General features: G+C 50.6%; 1 protein-coding gene across 4 annotated transcripts in view; it reads left to right on the top strand.

Annotated features, from left to right (window-relative positions):
• Window positions 1-13,916, top strand: part of magi3a (membrane associated guanylate kinase, WW and PDZ domain containing 3a) — a 111,587-nt gene that overhangs the window by 82,639 nt on the left and 15,032 nt on the right. For 2 of the 4 annotated variants that reach the window (XM_086158896.1, XM_086158897.1), the window contains exons 5-11: window positions 989-1,169; window positions 2,527-2,606; window positions 3,077-3,134; window positions 8,059-8,168; window positions 10,466-10,666; window positions 11,964-12,602; window positions 13,864-13,895. In XM_086158896.1, the coding sequence (XP_086015022.1) occupies window positions 989-1,169; window positions 2,527-2,606; window positions 3,077-3,134; window positions 8,059-8,168; window positions 10,466-10,666; window positions 11,964-12,602; window positions 13,864-13,895 (1,301 nt within the window). Of the gene's footprint in view, window positions 1-988; window positions 1,170-2,290; window positions 2,607-3,076; window positions 3,135-7,504; window positions 8,169-10,465; window positions 10,667-11,963; window positions 12,603-13,863; window positions 13,896-13,916 lie in introns of those variants that run through there. The other 2 variants (XM_086158899.1, XM_086158898.1) reach the window with 2 other exon arrangements.

The raw sequence follows: 13,916 nt of genomic DNA, 5'->3' as shown, positions 1-13,916 counted from the left end.
ACACACACACACACACACACACAAAAGCTCATCCAGCCCACATTAGCACTGTGAAATATCTCAGTGAGGATTATTGGTCCTGACAAGGTCGGTATACATTCCAGAAATGGTCCCCATTGGGGAACAAAAACATGCATGTGTGCTTTCACACACACACACACACACACACACACACACACAAGCAGACATCGCCACACACCTCAACATCCTAGTTTGCGCTGCAATACTTACCGGGACTCCCATTCACCGCAAACAAAATAATCCTAATCCCAACCAATTCATGTCTAATCCCAGTTTTTATCCAGTCCTCATTGGTGCTGTGAAAATTTGCCACGAGAGTGAACAGTCCCCAAGAGATCACACACACACACACACACAGATCCACAGCCACATTTGCATCCGGGCCTCCCGGCTCCTAGCGAGGCCGCAGAGGCGCGTTCACGCCGGGCGCTCGAGGGAAAAAAAAGGCTCCCGGGGGCGTCGCGCACATGCACACATGAATTAGGATTACGCAAATTCATGCACACACAAAAAAACACACACGTGCGCATGCGGTGTGATACTTATAGAGCTGTGGTGCGCCGGCGGGCCCGGCAAGAGCGGCGGTCAGCGCCGTCCCTGCCTCGGAGGCAGTTCCCGGCGCTGACATGTAAATGGCGCGGCGGCTGTGGCAGCGGCCCTGCCTTCGCCTCCTCTGCGTGCTCCTCCTCTCTCCCTCTCTCTCGCTCTGTCTCTCTCCCTCCCTCTCCGCCGCCTCTCTTCTGGATGTAACCATCCGACCCCAGCCGGCGGAGCGAGGAGTCTAACTGGAGCGGCGAGCCAAGGGGAGGGGGGTCAGAGATGCGAGGAGCCCAGAGGAGGTCCGGTGGCGCCGCGCTCTCACCTCCCGTCTCCTTCTCTTTCTACCACCTCCCGTACCCCCAATGCCAACCCGCCTTCCCCGTCTCCGTCTCGGTGCCGGTGTACCTCGCCGCGTGCCGACCCGAAGACCACAAGGACAAGGCGGAATGGAGGCGGACGGTGCCCAGCTACAACCAGTCGGCGGGGGCCGCCGACCTGCGGGGGTGGAGCGGCGCCGGTGGCGGCGGCGCCCCGGACGACAGCCAGGAGCCTCTGCCGAAGAACTGGGAGATGGCCTACACCGAGACCGGCATGGTGTATTTCATCGAGTAAGTAGCCTTCTCTAATCTCCCGGCGCGTGCTAATCCCAGGTTATAATCCCGACCTGACCCGGAGGCCTGCTGTCCGTCTTCTCCATCCATGCGTTTTCTTAAACTTCCTCCCTCCGTGTGATGTCATGGCTCTCGGGGCCCGTTGCCATGACGAGCAGCCATTGACACACACACACACACACACCCCCGGTGGGGTCACTCCCCCTTCTCTCGGCTGATCCCTCTCCTCCTCCCCTTCCTCCTCTTCCGCCTGCAGGGTGTCAGATTTGAGCACCGTTTGAAGGCTTTCTTTTTTTTTTTTTTTATAGCCGTTTGAAGATCAGAAGTTGAGCCTCGCTCTTCGTTTTCGGCGTCGGGTGGCGAGTAAAAGAGTAAAAATCCCCCTCCCATCCCCGACCGCCAAGGGCCCCCTCCAGTTTAGCGACAACAACCCCCCCCTTCCCCAAATCAATACCTGGATTATTAATTTCTTATTTCATTTTCTCGAATAAAACTCTTCGCCCTCAGTTGTCCTTGGAAAACAGGAGCGGGGAAAAAAAAAAAAAAAAAAAAAAAAACGGGAAGAAGGAGCCCCGCAGACAAAAACAACAATTAAAAAAATAAAAATAAATAATCATAATAACAATAATAATCCGAGCGGAATCAGGCCACGGCGCCGTTCCAGGAGCCAGGGAGGATTAGCGTCTGCCCGGGTGGACCTAGTTCACCACACACACACACGCACACACACACACACGCACGGGTAGAAAAGAAAAAAAACAATAACACGTCTCGATGAGTCACAGAGTAAACAAGCAGTGGTGGTAACCAAGTACTACCGCAAAGTACAGGTTGGAGTACTTGTACTTGTTCCACTCTGCTGAGCTTCACTCCCCATTTATTTTTGTTTTATATTAAACCCCTCACTATTAATTTAACCATAATTTTACCATCAGATGTTACCCTTCTTAATAACATCTGATCGCCCCCAGATGACCAAAATAACAATATCACAACAGTAGCACTTTCAACGTGCAGAATACATATTTTATTGCCTGCTTATATATTGCCTATCTGTATATTTTATATATATTGTCTATTTTTTACAGTTTTATATTTGTATTGTCCAGGACTACAGATGGAAATTAGCTATGAGCTACAATCTGGTACAAACATCTTTGCCTCTGTGCTTAATGTAATTGTACACTGTCCTAATAAACTTCTAAACAAACAAACAATTCGATAATCTGAGTATCCTATAATCCTTCTTGCTAATAATACTCAAAAATTTGCCGTCGAGGATGCAGGATGTGTACTCATAGCAGAAGTACTCCCAAAGTGTGTACTTTCATCCGTCTCTTTCCCCTTCCGGCAGTCACAACAGTAAGACCACCACCTGGCTGGACCCCCGACTCGCCAGGAGGGCCAAACCCCCGGAGAAGTGCGAGGAGGGCGGTGAGTAGCGACGACCAGACACCGCCCCCCCTTCCACACACACACACACACACACACACACACACACACACCTAAATTGTTTGAAACGCATCCCGTGCTAATCGTTAACTAACAGACGGTAAGTGAACAGCCGAGCGGGCCGCCACATCGCCGTGCCGATGAGGCATCATGCCATGCCGTCGCCTCACCGCCCCGTCCTCTCCCAAATGACTCGTGGGGGTGAGCTCCGCGGTGGGGGAGCTCATCGGCGCGCCGCCTCTCCAAAGGCAATTTCCGAAACGGGCCCCTCTTGCGTAAAAAGATGCTCCCTGGCGCTGCCGCGGCAGCTGAGGCTCAAGATGCCACCACCGCCGACAACATGTGTAGGAGAGGGAACGGAGGAGGCTCCTTCCTCCTCCTCCTCTTCCTCTGCTTCAGCTTGAGCTCAGCTTTTAACCCGAGCCACGTCCTGTCTGTCTTGCCTCCCCCAGAGCTGCCCTACGGCTGGGAGAAGATCGAGGATCCCCAGTACGGCACCTACTATGTAGAGTGAGTATGAACCGCCCTCTGGACCCGCGGGGGACGGAGGGATCTCGGGGGGTGTATTAGGGGACCGAGAGGAGCACAGCAGGATCTCGAGGGGGTTCTTGAAAGCGAGGCATCTAGAGGTGCCCGGAGGGATCTACCAAGGGAGGCCAAGTGGGCCAAAAAAAGGGATCTAGAGAGGCACAAGGAGAGGTTCTAGACCAGGGGTGGGGAAAGTTTTTGGCTCAGGGGCCACATTGACTTTTAAAATTTGACAGACGAGCCGGGTCACTGCAAGATGCGAAACAACAACAAAAAAAAAAAAAAAACGCATTCGTTGACAGTACATATCAGGCTCATCTGACATTTTCTTTGAAAATAAAACCAGCTTGGTTTTGAAGGCTCTGACGTTTGCTTGCATTTAGTGCACAAAATGTTTTTTCGCTCGTAGCGTCACGTCAGGCTCATTTATGAGTGTCAGTATGTCCACAGTAAAGGCTAAATCAGAAAGCCTCATTCAGTTCAGGAAAATTCTCAAATGTTGTCAAGTCGCTCCAAAAATGAAATAATATCCTGTTTTAGCTCCCACATTCATTGATCTACTCATATAATCATTCACATCAAGTATGAATTCTGTATCAAGCTTTGGCAGGCCGGATTAAAAAGACCAACGTGCCGGATGTGGCCCGCGGGCCGTAGTTTGTCCACCCCTGTTCTAGAGGGAGGGTTATGTGGGGTTCTAGAGGTGCCTAAAGGCATCTAGATGCGCACTGAGGGAGGCCAAGGGGGGCACAAAAGTGATATAGAGGGGCACACACGGCAATCTTAAGAGGCCTAGAGGGGCCCAGAGGAATCTAGAGGCACAGAGTGATCCAGAGGGGTCTAGAGGGGGCCAGGAGGAATTGTAAGGGCACAGAGGGGGCCCAGAGGTGTACAGAGTGATTTAGAGGGGCCCACATGAATCTAGAGGGGGTCCAAGAGGAACACTGAGCTGTAGTGGGTAGTAGGATCAAGAGGGGTCTAGACGGGCACAGAGGGATGTAGAGAGGCCCAGGGGGGGTCCAGAGGTGCATATAAAGGGACCAACAGAGGAACAGAGGGTCTTGAAAAACAGTGAGGGATCTAGAGGTGCCCAGAGGGTACCTCAAAGGGACCAATGGATTTAGATGGGCCCAGGGGGATCTAGAGGGGTCTAGAGGTGCTCAGAGGGTACCCCAAAGGCACCGATGGATTTAGATGGGCCCAGGGGGATCTCGAGGGGTCTAAAGGGGCACTGAGACTTATAGTGGTTCACAGTGGGATCTAGAGGAGCCTGGAAAGATGTAGAGCGGTCTAAAGGGGAACCAAGGGGGAAACTCAGTGATGTTGAGGCTCGCAGTAGGATCTAGGGGACCCCAGAAAGATCGAGAGTGGTCCACGGGGGGCCAGAAGGATCTAGAGGGGGATCAAGGGGGATACAGAGGGTCACAGTGGGATCTGGAGGAGCCTGGCGAGGTCTGGAGGGGCACAGAGGGATCTTGGGACGCCATATGGAGCGAGTTGGATCTAGAGAGCACATAGTGATTTAAAGGGTCCCTGAGGGACATAGGGGAGGTCCAAGGGCCGCGGGGATGAGGGGGACATTTTTTTTTTGTCTTTGTGTGGTTTCAGTCTAGCGCCAGTGTTTGGAAAGCAAACACCCCCGATAGCTGTTAATCTGATGGTTCCATGAACACGTCCTGCAAAGAACTCCATGCATTCGGTACCCATCCTGCTTTCCATTTTGCAGGCCGGAAAAACAAATCTCAACAAACAGTTGAACTCTAAATAAAGGGAAAATAAATTTATAAATGAATAAATAGCAGCTTCAGTGACATTGCTCACTTTCATGGAAGCTATATTTCCACTTTGGAAATCATTGGATGGCGACGTCAAAAACACGAATGTAGACAGGGATTATTTATCAAATCACAATCTTGAAATGTTATTCTAACTATCCAAGGCGTCTGAACACATTAGCTGTTCTCCATTAATGACCCTTCATAACTGCATAATGACAAAAATCTTGTTCGTTATTCATATATTCAACAAACAGGGGATAAAAATTTCCAACATCCCTCTTTCTCCCTCTATGTATTTCTCTTGAAACTCCAAACCACGAATCCATTCGGCAGATGAATAAACACACACGCCCTTTTAAAAATAACTGGAGATGTTAAATGGAGGTCTTTCTTTTCGCCGCTTCGCTGACAGTTTGACGCTTTATTATCCGCCGTGGGTTTCGGGCTCATCTTCCAGGAAGCAGAGACTGACGGGTGTGTGTGTGTGTGTTAGTGTGTATGTGTGTGTGAGAGGTGGTGTTACATAAGTGCCTGATCACAAGGGTAGGAAGCTGTGTTGGTTACACACACATACACACACGTGAGGATGAAATAGCAACTTTCAGCTGCAAATTTGGACTCTTGGAGACCCTGAAAATATTTATCATCAAAATCCAGAATATTTTATTTTTTTTAAGATGACTGTTAAAAAGATCGTAATACTTTTTTGATATGATATTATTTTAAAACTTAATTGAAATGTTTTGATTTTTTTTTTTTAATTATTCAGTGGAATCATTTTTTCAAAACAAAGTTTACAAGAAGTTAGTTTTTCCTTTGCTCTTAAACATTAACTTGAAAGAAAATAGAATTTTACCATTTCTATTACAGTTAGGCTGATTTATTATACACCTGCTACTTTATTAAAATGCATAATTTCATAAATTGCACACTATAGCACATGTGTGCTCACAAATGCTGGCAATAATCATTAAGGTATGTTAAATGCAGCAGATTTTTACATTTTGTAATTGTAATGAAGAATTAATAAATGTTATGAAATGCACACCGGCAAAAATAATGCAAACACAGTAAAAGGAGATTATATACACCTTTTACTTAGCTCCTTTTATATTTATCCTCATACTTAACATATTCAGATTCATGAAGCATGTGCATTTATATATGTGTGTGTGTGTGTGTGTGTGTGTGTGTGTGTGTGTGTGTGTGTGTGTGTGTGTGTGTGTGTGTATGTGTGTGTGTGTGTATATCTCCAATAAGATTAGACATCATGGAAAGGGTGATGTCACTGTCCAGGGGTGGGTTCCGGGTTCCCACACGATGTCTGCAATGGTGTGGGCCCTCCGTGTGTGTACGTGTGCATGTGTGTGTGTGTGCGTGTGTGTGTGTTTCAGGGTCCCTGCCAGGGAAACAAAAGGCGAGATTCCACCCTGATCAGGAGTGTAAATAAGAGCACAATGTTTTCATTTTACAGCCATTACTGTGGACAAAGAGGGAGCGACCTGCTGCCGGGGGTGCGTGGGGGGGCGCAAAGGGGGCGGAGGGTTGCTGTTTATGCAAGAGGTTCACCGGGAGGCTGCCTCTTTTCCATCTCTTGTCCATTTGTACAGCAAATGTGGCCTTGAACAAATGGTCAAGTGCAGCAACGTGACACGCCGTTTCGTTATTTCCCCACAAAACACAAGGTGTGGCGACTAATGAGTGAAAACACGTGGGAGGGGAATGTGTTTGTGTGTGTGTGTGTGTGTGTTTTTCTTACTGTGGGCCTAATGGGCAGGTGGGTAAGTGTGGTGAGAGTCTTCGCCGCCACGGTGGATGCATATGCACACACACACATTCCATCAGCGCTTCGGCGTGCCGCTGATTCACTGCGGCCCCGGCGCACTCCCTCGTCCCGGGGCTGGGATTTATGGCCGTCAAAGATCATTACGCAGACGAGACGGTTCCTCGCGTTCTCGCCCGGCCGGCCGCTCTCCTGCAGGTAGATGGAGATGATGCACTGCGCAACTTTGCTTCCCCCGCAGATCGGTCGGTTTAAGGCGGTTTGGTGTAAATTCACTCAAAATAATTTCAAAGTCAACGCCACTTGTCATGCAGATCTCGTATCCCTCCCCAAGTTCTTTATCATTTTAGGATCCGATGAGTTCTTTCCACTCATGCATGAGCTACAAACCCAGTTTCGGCCTATATCATTTTTATTTTTTTAGATATTTCTTATCTTTAGCATCAAGAAAATTAAATAAAGATACATTTTCAAAATAATGTATCATTATTGTTATTATCAGCAGAATTATTCACATGCTGATTGCAACTCACTTTGTTTCATCAAATTTCATTTTTTTTTTTTAATAAACTAATTAATGCCAAAATTTACACAATGGCTGGAATATTATACTGCGCAAAGAAAAGTTTTAAATTATTTTAAAAATAATATATATCTGTATTGAAATTGGCCACATAAAAAAAAGGATATATTTAAAAAAAAAAAATCCTCGGAATGTGTGTGTGTGTGTGTGTGTGTGTGTGTGTGTGTGTGTGTGAGGTGGCCCCATGCAGAGCGCATCAAGGATGAAGGTTCAGCGGTGGATTTGTTAAGAGTTTGGAAGCTTTGAAGAAACGTGACCGTGTCTTGCTCACAGATATTTGGGTTTATAATTAATTCATTTTTCCAAACGGGCACCTTTACCTTGGAGGGCCTCCAACACTGGGATTAAACCACTCGGCGCAGATGCTAATCCCGCAGGATTGACGTGAACTGCGATTTCCCAGCTCCGCGTCCAGAGCCCGGACTTGCCCCCGCTCCGCCGGCGTTACACTTGCGGCGTGACTTTGCGGTTCCCGAGGTGCAACGCGGACGGCGTGGGAGCGGCCCGCCAGCCTTGGGTGACGCCGCCTCGCGTCGCGCCTTTCTCCGAATGCTAAACCTGAAGTATAAGCTTGCACAGCTCAGTGGAGCGTCGCTGTCCTGACAGGTGACTGAGTCAGGAAAAAAAAAAAAAAAAAAAAAAAGGTTGGGTGGGGGTGCGATGATGAAGCCCGTCAGCCACGCGCAGCCGAGCCACTCGTAAAGACACATCCGCCTGTTGAAGGACTCTCCTCGGCCTAATGCCGTTATCTCCCGTTTGCAGCCACATCAACCAGAAGACCCAGTTTGAGAATCCCGTCCTGGAAGCGAAGAGGAAGATGAGCGGCGACGCGCCCTCCATTCCTCTGCCGTCCGCCACCGCTGCACCGTCAGGTGACTGCTATTTACGCCGTTTTCCTCGGGGGTGGTGGCGGGGCTTTGACGGCGGGTTAAACTTAGTGAGAAAACAAACTTGCGGCGTACCGATCGGTTTATTTCACGAGCCAACATCGGCCGATATGTTCGTCACAGATGCTGTAATCGGCCGGGCAGAGGTGTTGTTTCCATGGTGATATTTGGGCTGTAGGGTTGCGATGTGACAAAAACCCGACCGCCTCCGGGCGTTTATCTCTGAGTGGTTCGATTCAGGATCGCGCGGACCTCCAGCGGGCCTCCCTCTGACATCGGCTTTGGTGGATGCCAACCCCGAAATACCGGCGTCGGGGAGTCAACCCGCCCGCTTTTCGATTTTTCCTCGGATAAACATCCCAAAATCTCAAGCTCCTGCTCAGCAGAGCATCACAAAAAACAAGTCCAGTGAGGTGGTGGACATTTGTAAATATTAAAGTGTTTCTCAGCTGCTCTAATCACCCCTCTCTTAGTCAAGAGGCATTTTTGTTTTTGACACACTAGTCCTCACGCACACTCACACACACTCACACACACACACACACAGTATGATTGTATTAGTATTCAAACTCGCAGCCGCCTCAGCCAGACCCCCCACCCTCCTTCTTGCTCTCCATCCTTCCCGCCCCCCTTGTTAATTTGAATTAATGGCCGCCGCTTCCCGTGGCTTCTTAATGCCGACCCCCCCCCAACGGAGGACGCCGCCGCCGCCGCCGAGAGGGGGGAGGAGTCGTTGTCGAGCTCACCGCCGCTGATGATCCTGGCTGACATTTCATATCATCACTTCACACCCCCGAGAATACGGAGCCGCACCCCCACTTCTGACTGCGCGGCCGCCCACAGCTTAATCAGCGCGAGCACGATTTTGACGCGCCGCCGCCACCCTGCTCCCTGTTCCCACGCCACTCCTCGGCCTGTCAGTCATTTCCGATTTCAAATAAAGTTTTAAGGGTTTTTTCTGTTTTGGATCTTGACAGGGTCATCTTTGAAATACCAGAAACCCTGAAATAGAGAGGATATAGTTGGTTTGGTGCTTTGAGGATATGAAGTTAGTTGGTGTGAGAAAGTTGATTCGCTGTGGCGACCCCTGAAGGGAAAAGCCGAAAAGAAAAGAAGATGTTAGTGGTTTGGCGCTGAGAGGTCAAAGGTCACAGTGACCTTGAATGACCCGATGTCTGCTTGGACTCGTGAAGCGACTGTTTGGATTCTGCTGGTCTGAATGAATATTCGTCATTGTTTCCAGAATTTTGTAAAAAAAGGTCGCTTGGACCCAAGATGGAAGCTCAAGGTCACGGCGACCTTGTGCCCGCACCCGTCGTCACGGCGGAGATGCTCCTTTTAATTTCTTCAAAAGAAAAAAGGCAGCAGAAATGAACTGATTTTTTTTCTCAGGCAAAAAAAAAAAAAAAGGAAAAAGGAGTCTCTAGCCCGAAGTCTGGGCCTGGATTAGATCCAGAAGTGTATTCATCCCCGGGGGGCAATTAAACCGGGAACCTTTTGGCCAGAACGAGAGGATAGAAGAGCCCGAAACACTTGGACTCGGAGGCTACAAGCTGGAAATAATAGTGAAAGAGAAGGCGTAGTTGCGGGGAGGGAGCGGGGGGTTAACTGGGCCGCGCTCTCTGGAACGCACCGCCGCCGTACAGGTTTCCAAGTCCATTTCCTGTTGGCGCTCCAAGAAGCTGCCGGGGGGCTGAAGGCTCGCCAGCTGGGTTTGGAGACACATGCGAAGACGGAGGACGACCTCGAGTTTCACCGCACGAATCAGATTCGGACAGAAGAAACTGACATTATGGAGGATTTCATCTCCTGGGCTTTTACAAAGAAGGAGAAATCCCCCCCATTTCTTTTTTTTTCCCAGAAATATTTTGGGTGTAGCTTCGCTAGCGTTGGCTCACGCTGCGGGTTTTGACTTCATTTGTTTTTACAGTGAATAAATTCAAAAGTTCCAGCGGCCAGAATCCATCAATTCTCGTGATGCCTTTGCGATCGCTTCCCGGGTCGCCTTTCAATTGCAACACAATTATGACAAACGGCAAGTGGGGGTTGGGGTGTTATCTGCTCCTCCAGCGATCAGTGCGGGAAGTTCCCGAAAAGAAAAATCAAATGGATCAAGGAGGGCGAGTTCGGAGCGGACCGGTCTTGGGATACCGAGATCAGCGGTCTTCATGTTTGCAGATGACTGTCTAATATTTTCAAAATGGTGATTAGTGTGTAGAAAAGTCATCTTAAAATGTTACCTAAACCCTCCGTCCCCCGTTCCCTTCCTGTTACCCTTTCAGCCGAAGAGACCGGCCGGGTTCAGAGGGGCTTCACCCGCGACCCCTCGCAGCTGCAGGGCTCCATCCTGCAGACGGCGCTCCGGAAAAGCCCGCAGGGCTTCGGCTTCACCATCATCGGCGGAGACCGGCCCGAGGAGTTCTTGCAGGTGAAGAACGTGCTCCCGGACGGGCCGGCCGCCCACGACAACAAGATCGCCTCGGGTGAGTCCGACACGGCGGGGGACGGAGGTCATCCGGTGACCAGGGGAGTTCAGACAGCTTTAATCGGTTGGTTATACAGCGCCGCATGGCTATACTTTCCCACAGGACACGATTTTATCAGGTCTATCTGAATGTAGGAAGGCCGTGTCAACAAAGTTTGTTTACATTTGGAGTCCGGTTTAGCTCGCTGTTTAACACTCGAAAGTGAAAGAGGAATCACCTCCTCGCCTTCAAAAATACCCCCGGCGTCCACGAGGAACGACCTGAGATTCGATTATTCGGCGGAAGCAGATTTTCTAATGTATGAGAGCTTGCAAATGAACGTGAAAATGTTAGCCCATTTGTACGGAAACTTGGGGGATGGGGAGAGAAAAGAATTACGCTTTCATTGGGCCAAGAGGAGGGAGCATGTTCTACGCGGGAGGACGGGGAGTTCTAATTATTTTCGCTGTTTCATTTCCCCGGCGAGTGAAGATAAATGATTAAACCCAACCGACGGTGGTTAATTTTCATGGCGGGCGCCTGGGACTCTGACAACTTCATGTACTTTCCCTTTTTGATTTCCTGGCACTCGGCGGGTAGCTTCACCTTATCCCTTCCTCCGTGGATGTTTATTGGAAATGGCGACGGTTGCTTTGTGTAGCCGGTCTTAACGAGAGCTGGGGGGGGGGGCTGTTATTAGCGGAGTGAAGCTGCGACGGTGTTTTGTTAGCGGATTGTATTGATTGCGTAGGTGGGACGGCTCCTCCGCCGGGCTTTCAGCCAGCCCAGACAGTCAGCAGTTCAGCCGACCATCCAGACCCATAAGTCAACGGGGGCAAGGGTGGTGACGGCCACCCGCCACCTCCAACCCCTCCTCCCTGGCCTCGCAGTGTGATGACAGAAGCTAGTATTAGCTTCTGTGAGGCCCCTTTCCCTTAGCCAGCTTAGCTAGCTTCCATGTCCTGAATGAACCGCCTACCTGGCGGATAAAGAGAACTGGATACAGAATGTAGGCGAGCCTCGACATCGGCGTAAGGGTCGGCTTCCACCGCAGGACGCAAGGCACCGAAGGAAAGTCGTGGAAGTTGTTCTTGCCTGTGTCTCTTGTCTGCTGAGTGTATGAGCTGCAAAAGATTTCACATATTCCCAACGGTCACGTACTGCATCGGGCCCAGAAATAAATAAACGCAGCCCTGGCAGGAAGAAACATGTACATTTTTTCCCCGTATTTAGTGGTTACTTATTGTTCAAGAGTAGTCTGAGAGGGAAATTTGTATATTTTCTTTCAAAGTACTTCCTGTGGTTCCTATTTAAGGCGACGTCATCGTGGACATCAACGGGACCTGCGTCCTCGGGAAGACTCACGCCGACGTGGTCCAGATGTTCCAGTCCATTCCGGTCAACCAGTACGTGGACATGGTCCTCTGCCGGGGCTACCCGCTGCCCGAGGACTCCAGCAGCAGTGAGGACCCCTCAGGGGGGCTTTGCGCCCCCAAAGATGTGTCTCCAGCCCCTTCTACGCCCCAGGACAGCCATTACAAGGTGGACGGAGGAACCCTCCCCAGGCAGACGGCCGCAGTACCGCCCATGACGAACGGCGGACGCCACCACCACCACCACCATTCTCACTCCCATCACCACCACCACCATCACCACCACTCTCCGCACAGCCACGGCCAAGACGGCCCCGATCCCACCCTCCTGCAGCCGGAGCTGGTCGGCGTCCCCCTGGTGAAAGGCCCCGGGGGCTTCGGCTTCGCGATAGCAGATTGTCCCCTGGGGCAGAAGGTGAAGATGATCCTGGATGCCCAGTGGTGCCGCGGTTTGCTGAAAGGGGACGTCATCAAGGAGATCAACAGGCAGAACGTGCAAACGTTGAGCCACTCCCAGGTGGTGGACATCCTGAAGGACCTGCCCGTGGGCAGCGAGGTCAACGTTCTGGTGCTGAGGGGAGGTGAGTCAGCTCAACAGCCAATGAGAGGGTGAGAAACCACCCTCTGGGTTCCCTTTAAGGTCAGGGTCAGGGGTTGACGGTGCGTTCAAGGAAACGTTGACATGAACGTTACATCAAGTTTTGCAAATACGCGAATAGTTTCAGGAGGAAAGGACTCGCGCTGTTTTTTCCGGAGTGATGGCGTGCAGATGTTCGGGGGGGTCAGAACTGTAGCGATGTCCTGCTCCAATACGTCCGAGCAATCCATGCACGCGCTTATTCACACAAGAAGCCGCTTTGAGAATGTCAAGTGTGGTCTTTGTGAGTCAGTTGTCCCTGAGAGAGAAGAGAGAGATCGACAAAGAGGGCGCGGCGGGTAATCAGAACACTTCTGCTTCCGCTGTTTTGTGAAAGGCTGGTTCATTTTTGGCTTTGCTGAAGTGCGGCGGCCCAGATCCTGGAGATGGCTCCCGCTCCGGGGCCGAGGTGGGCTACGTGAGGCGGCGCGCACAAGCGCGTCGACTCGGTCCAGCTCAAAAACAAAAACAAAAACAAGGGAGCAGGAGATCACGGCTTCCTGGTACTAAAAAAAAAAGCATGGCCGCAGGGCTCACCCCCGGCGAGCTGCCGCCGCCTTCGGACTCGGTTAGCTTTTAGCTGCTGTCGCGCCCGCCTCCTGTGCGGTGACAGCGGCGGAGAAAAATGAGACAGGAAATTATTTGGCCTCCGCTCCCTGCTCTGGATTCAAATGTGGAAATGAGACGGAATGCCCTTCCCTGCGGGGAACGCGTTGCAGTCATTGCACGGAGCGATATGGTCGGGAGGGTTGGGGGCGCGGGGAGGGGAGGGGAGGGGGGGGGTGTCATTTTGCTGATACGGCTGCACATTTTCTGCAGAAATACATTTTTACTGGCAAAACAATCAGACCTCAGAGATGTTTCTCTCGTTCTCTTTCTGACAAGCACTCGCTCACTCATTCGTGACACCCGTCACGATCGGGTTTATGACACGGAGAAACACAGAGGACGGAGAAGGCGTGTTTGTGTTTCTGATGAATCCAACTGAGACGTGAACCTGTGTTTGTAAAGTGGGTGGGTGGGGGAGACGGGGAAGGGGTCACTTTTGTGTTTTCCTGTCGGCCTCTGCCACTGCGGAACACTGCCCCCCTCTGGTGTGCTCTCGCGACGACAAGAAAGGTCAGATTAGAACGCGTCAGGGTGGTAATAACCAGTTTATAAGACTTGTTTTTACGAAATGAAATAATCTGCTCTCATTTTCCCAGGCCAGACGTCTCCCGTGAAGTCCCTCAAACCGGTGAGTCCAAACAAAATCAAG

This window comes from Fistularia commersonii, chromosome 14 (genome assembly GCF_037954325.1).
Source record: "Fistularia commersonii isolate RoL2024-O1a breed Wild chromosome 14, RoL_Fcom_v1.0, whole genome shotgun sequence".
NCBI lineage: Eukaryota > Metazoa > Chordata > Actinopteri > Syngnathiformes > Fistulariidae > Fistularia > Fistularia commersonii.
The sequence above is the reverse complement of the archived record's forward strand: the minus strand, read 5'-3'. Positions and strand labels throughout refer to the sequence as shown.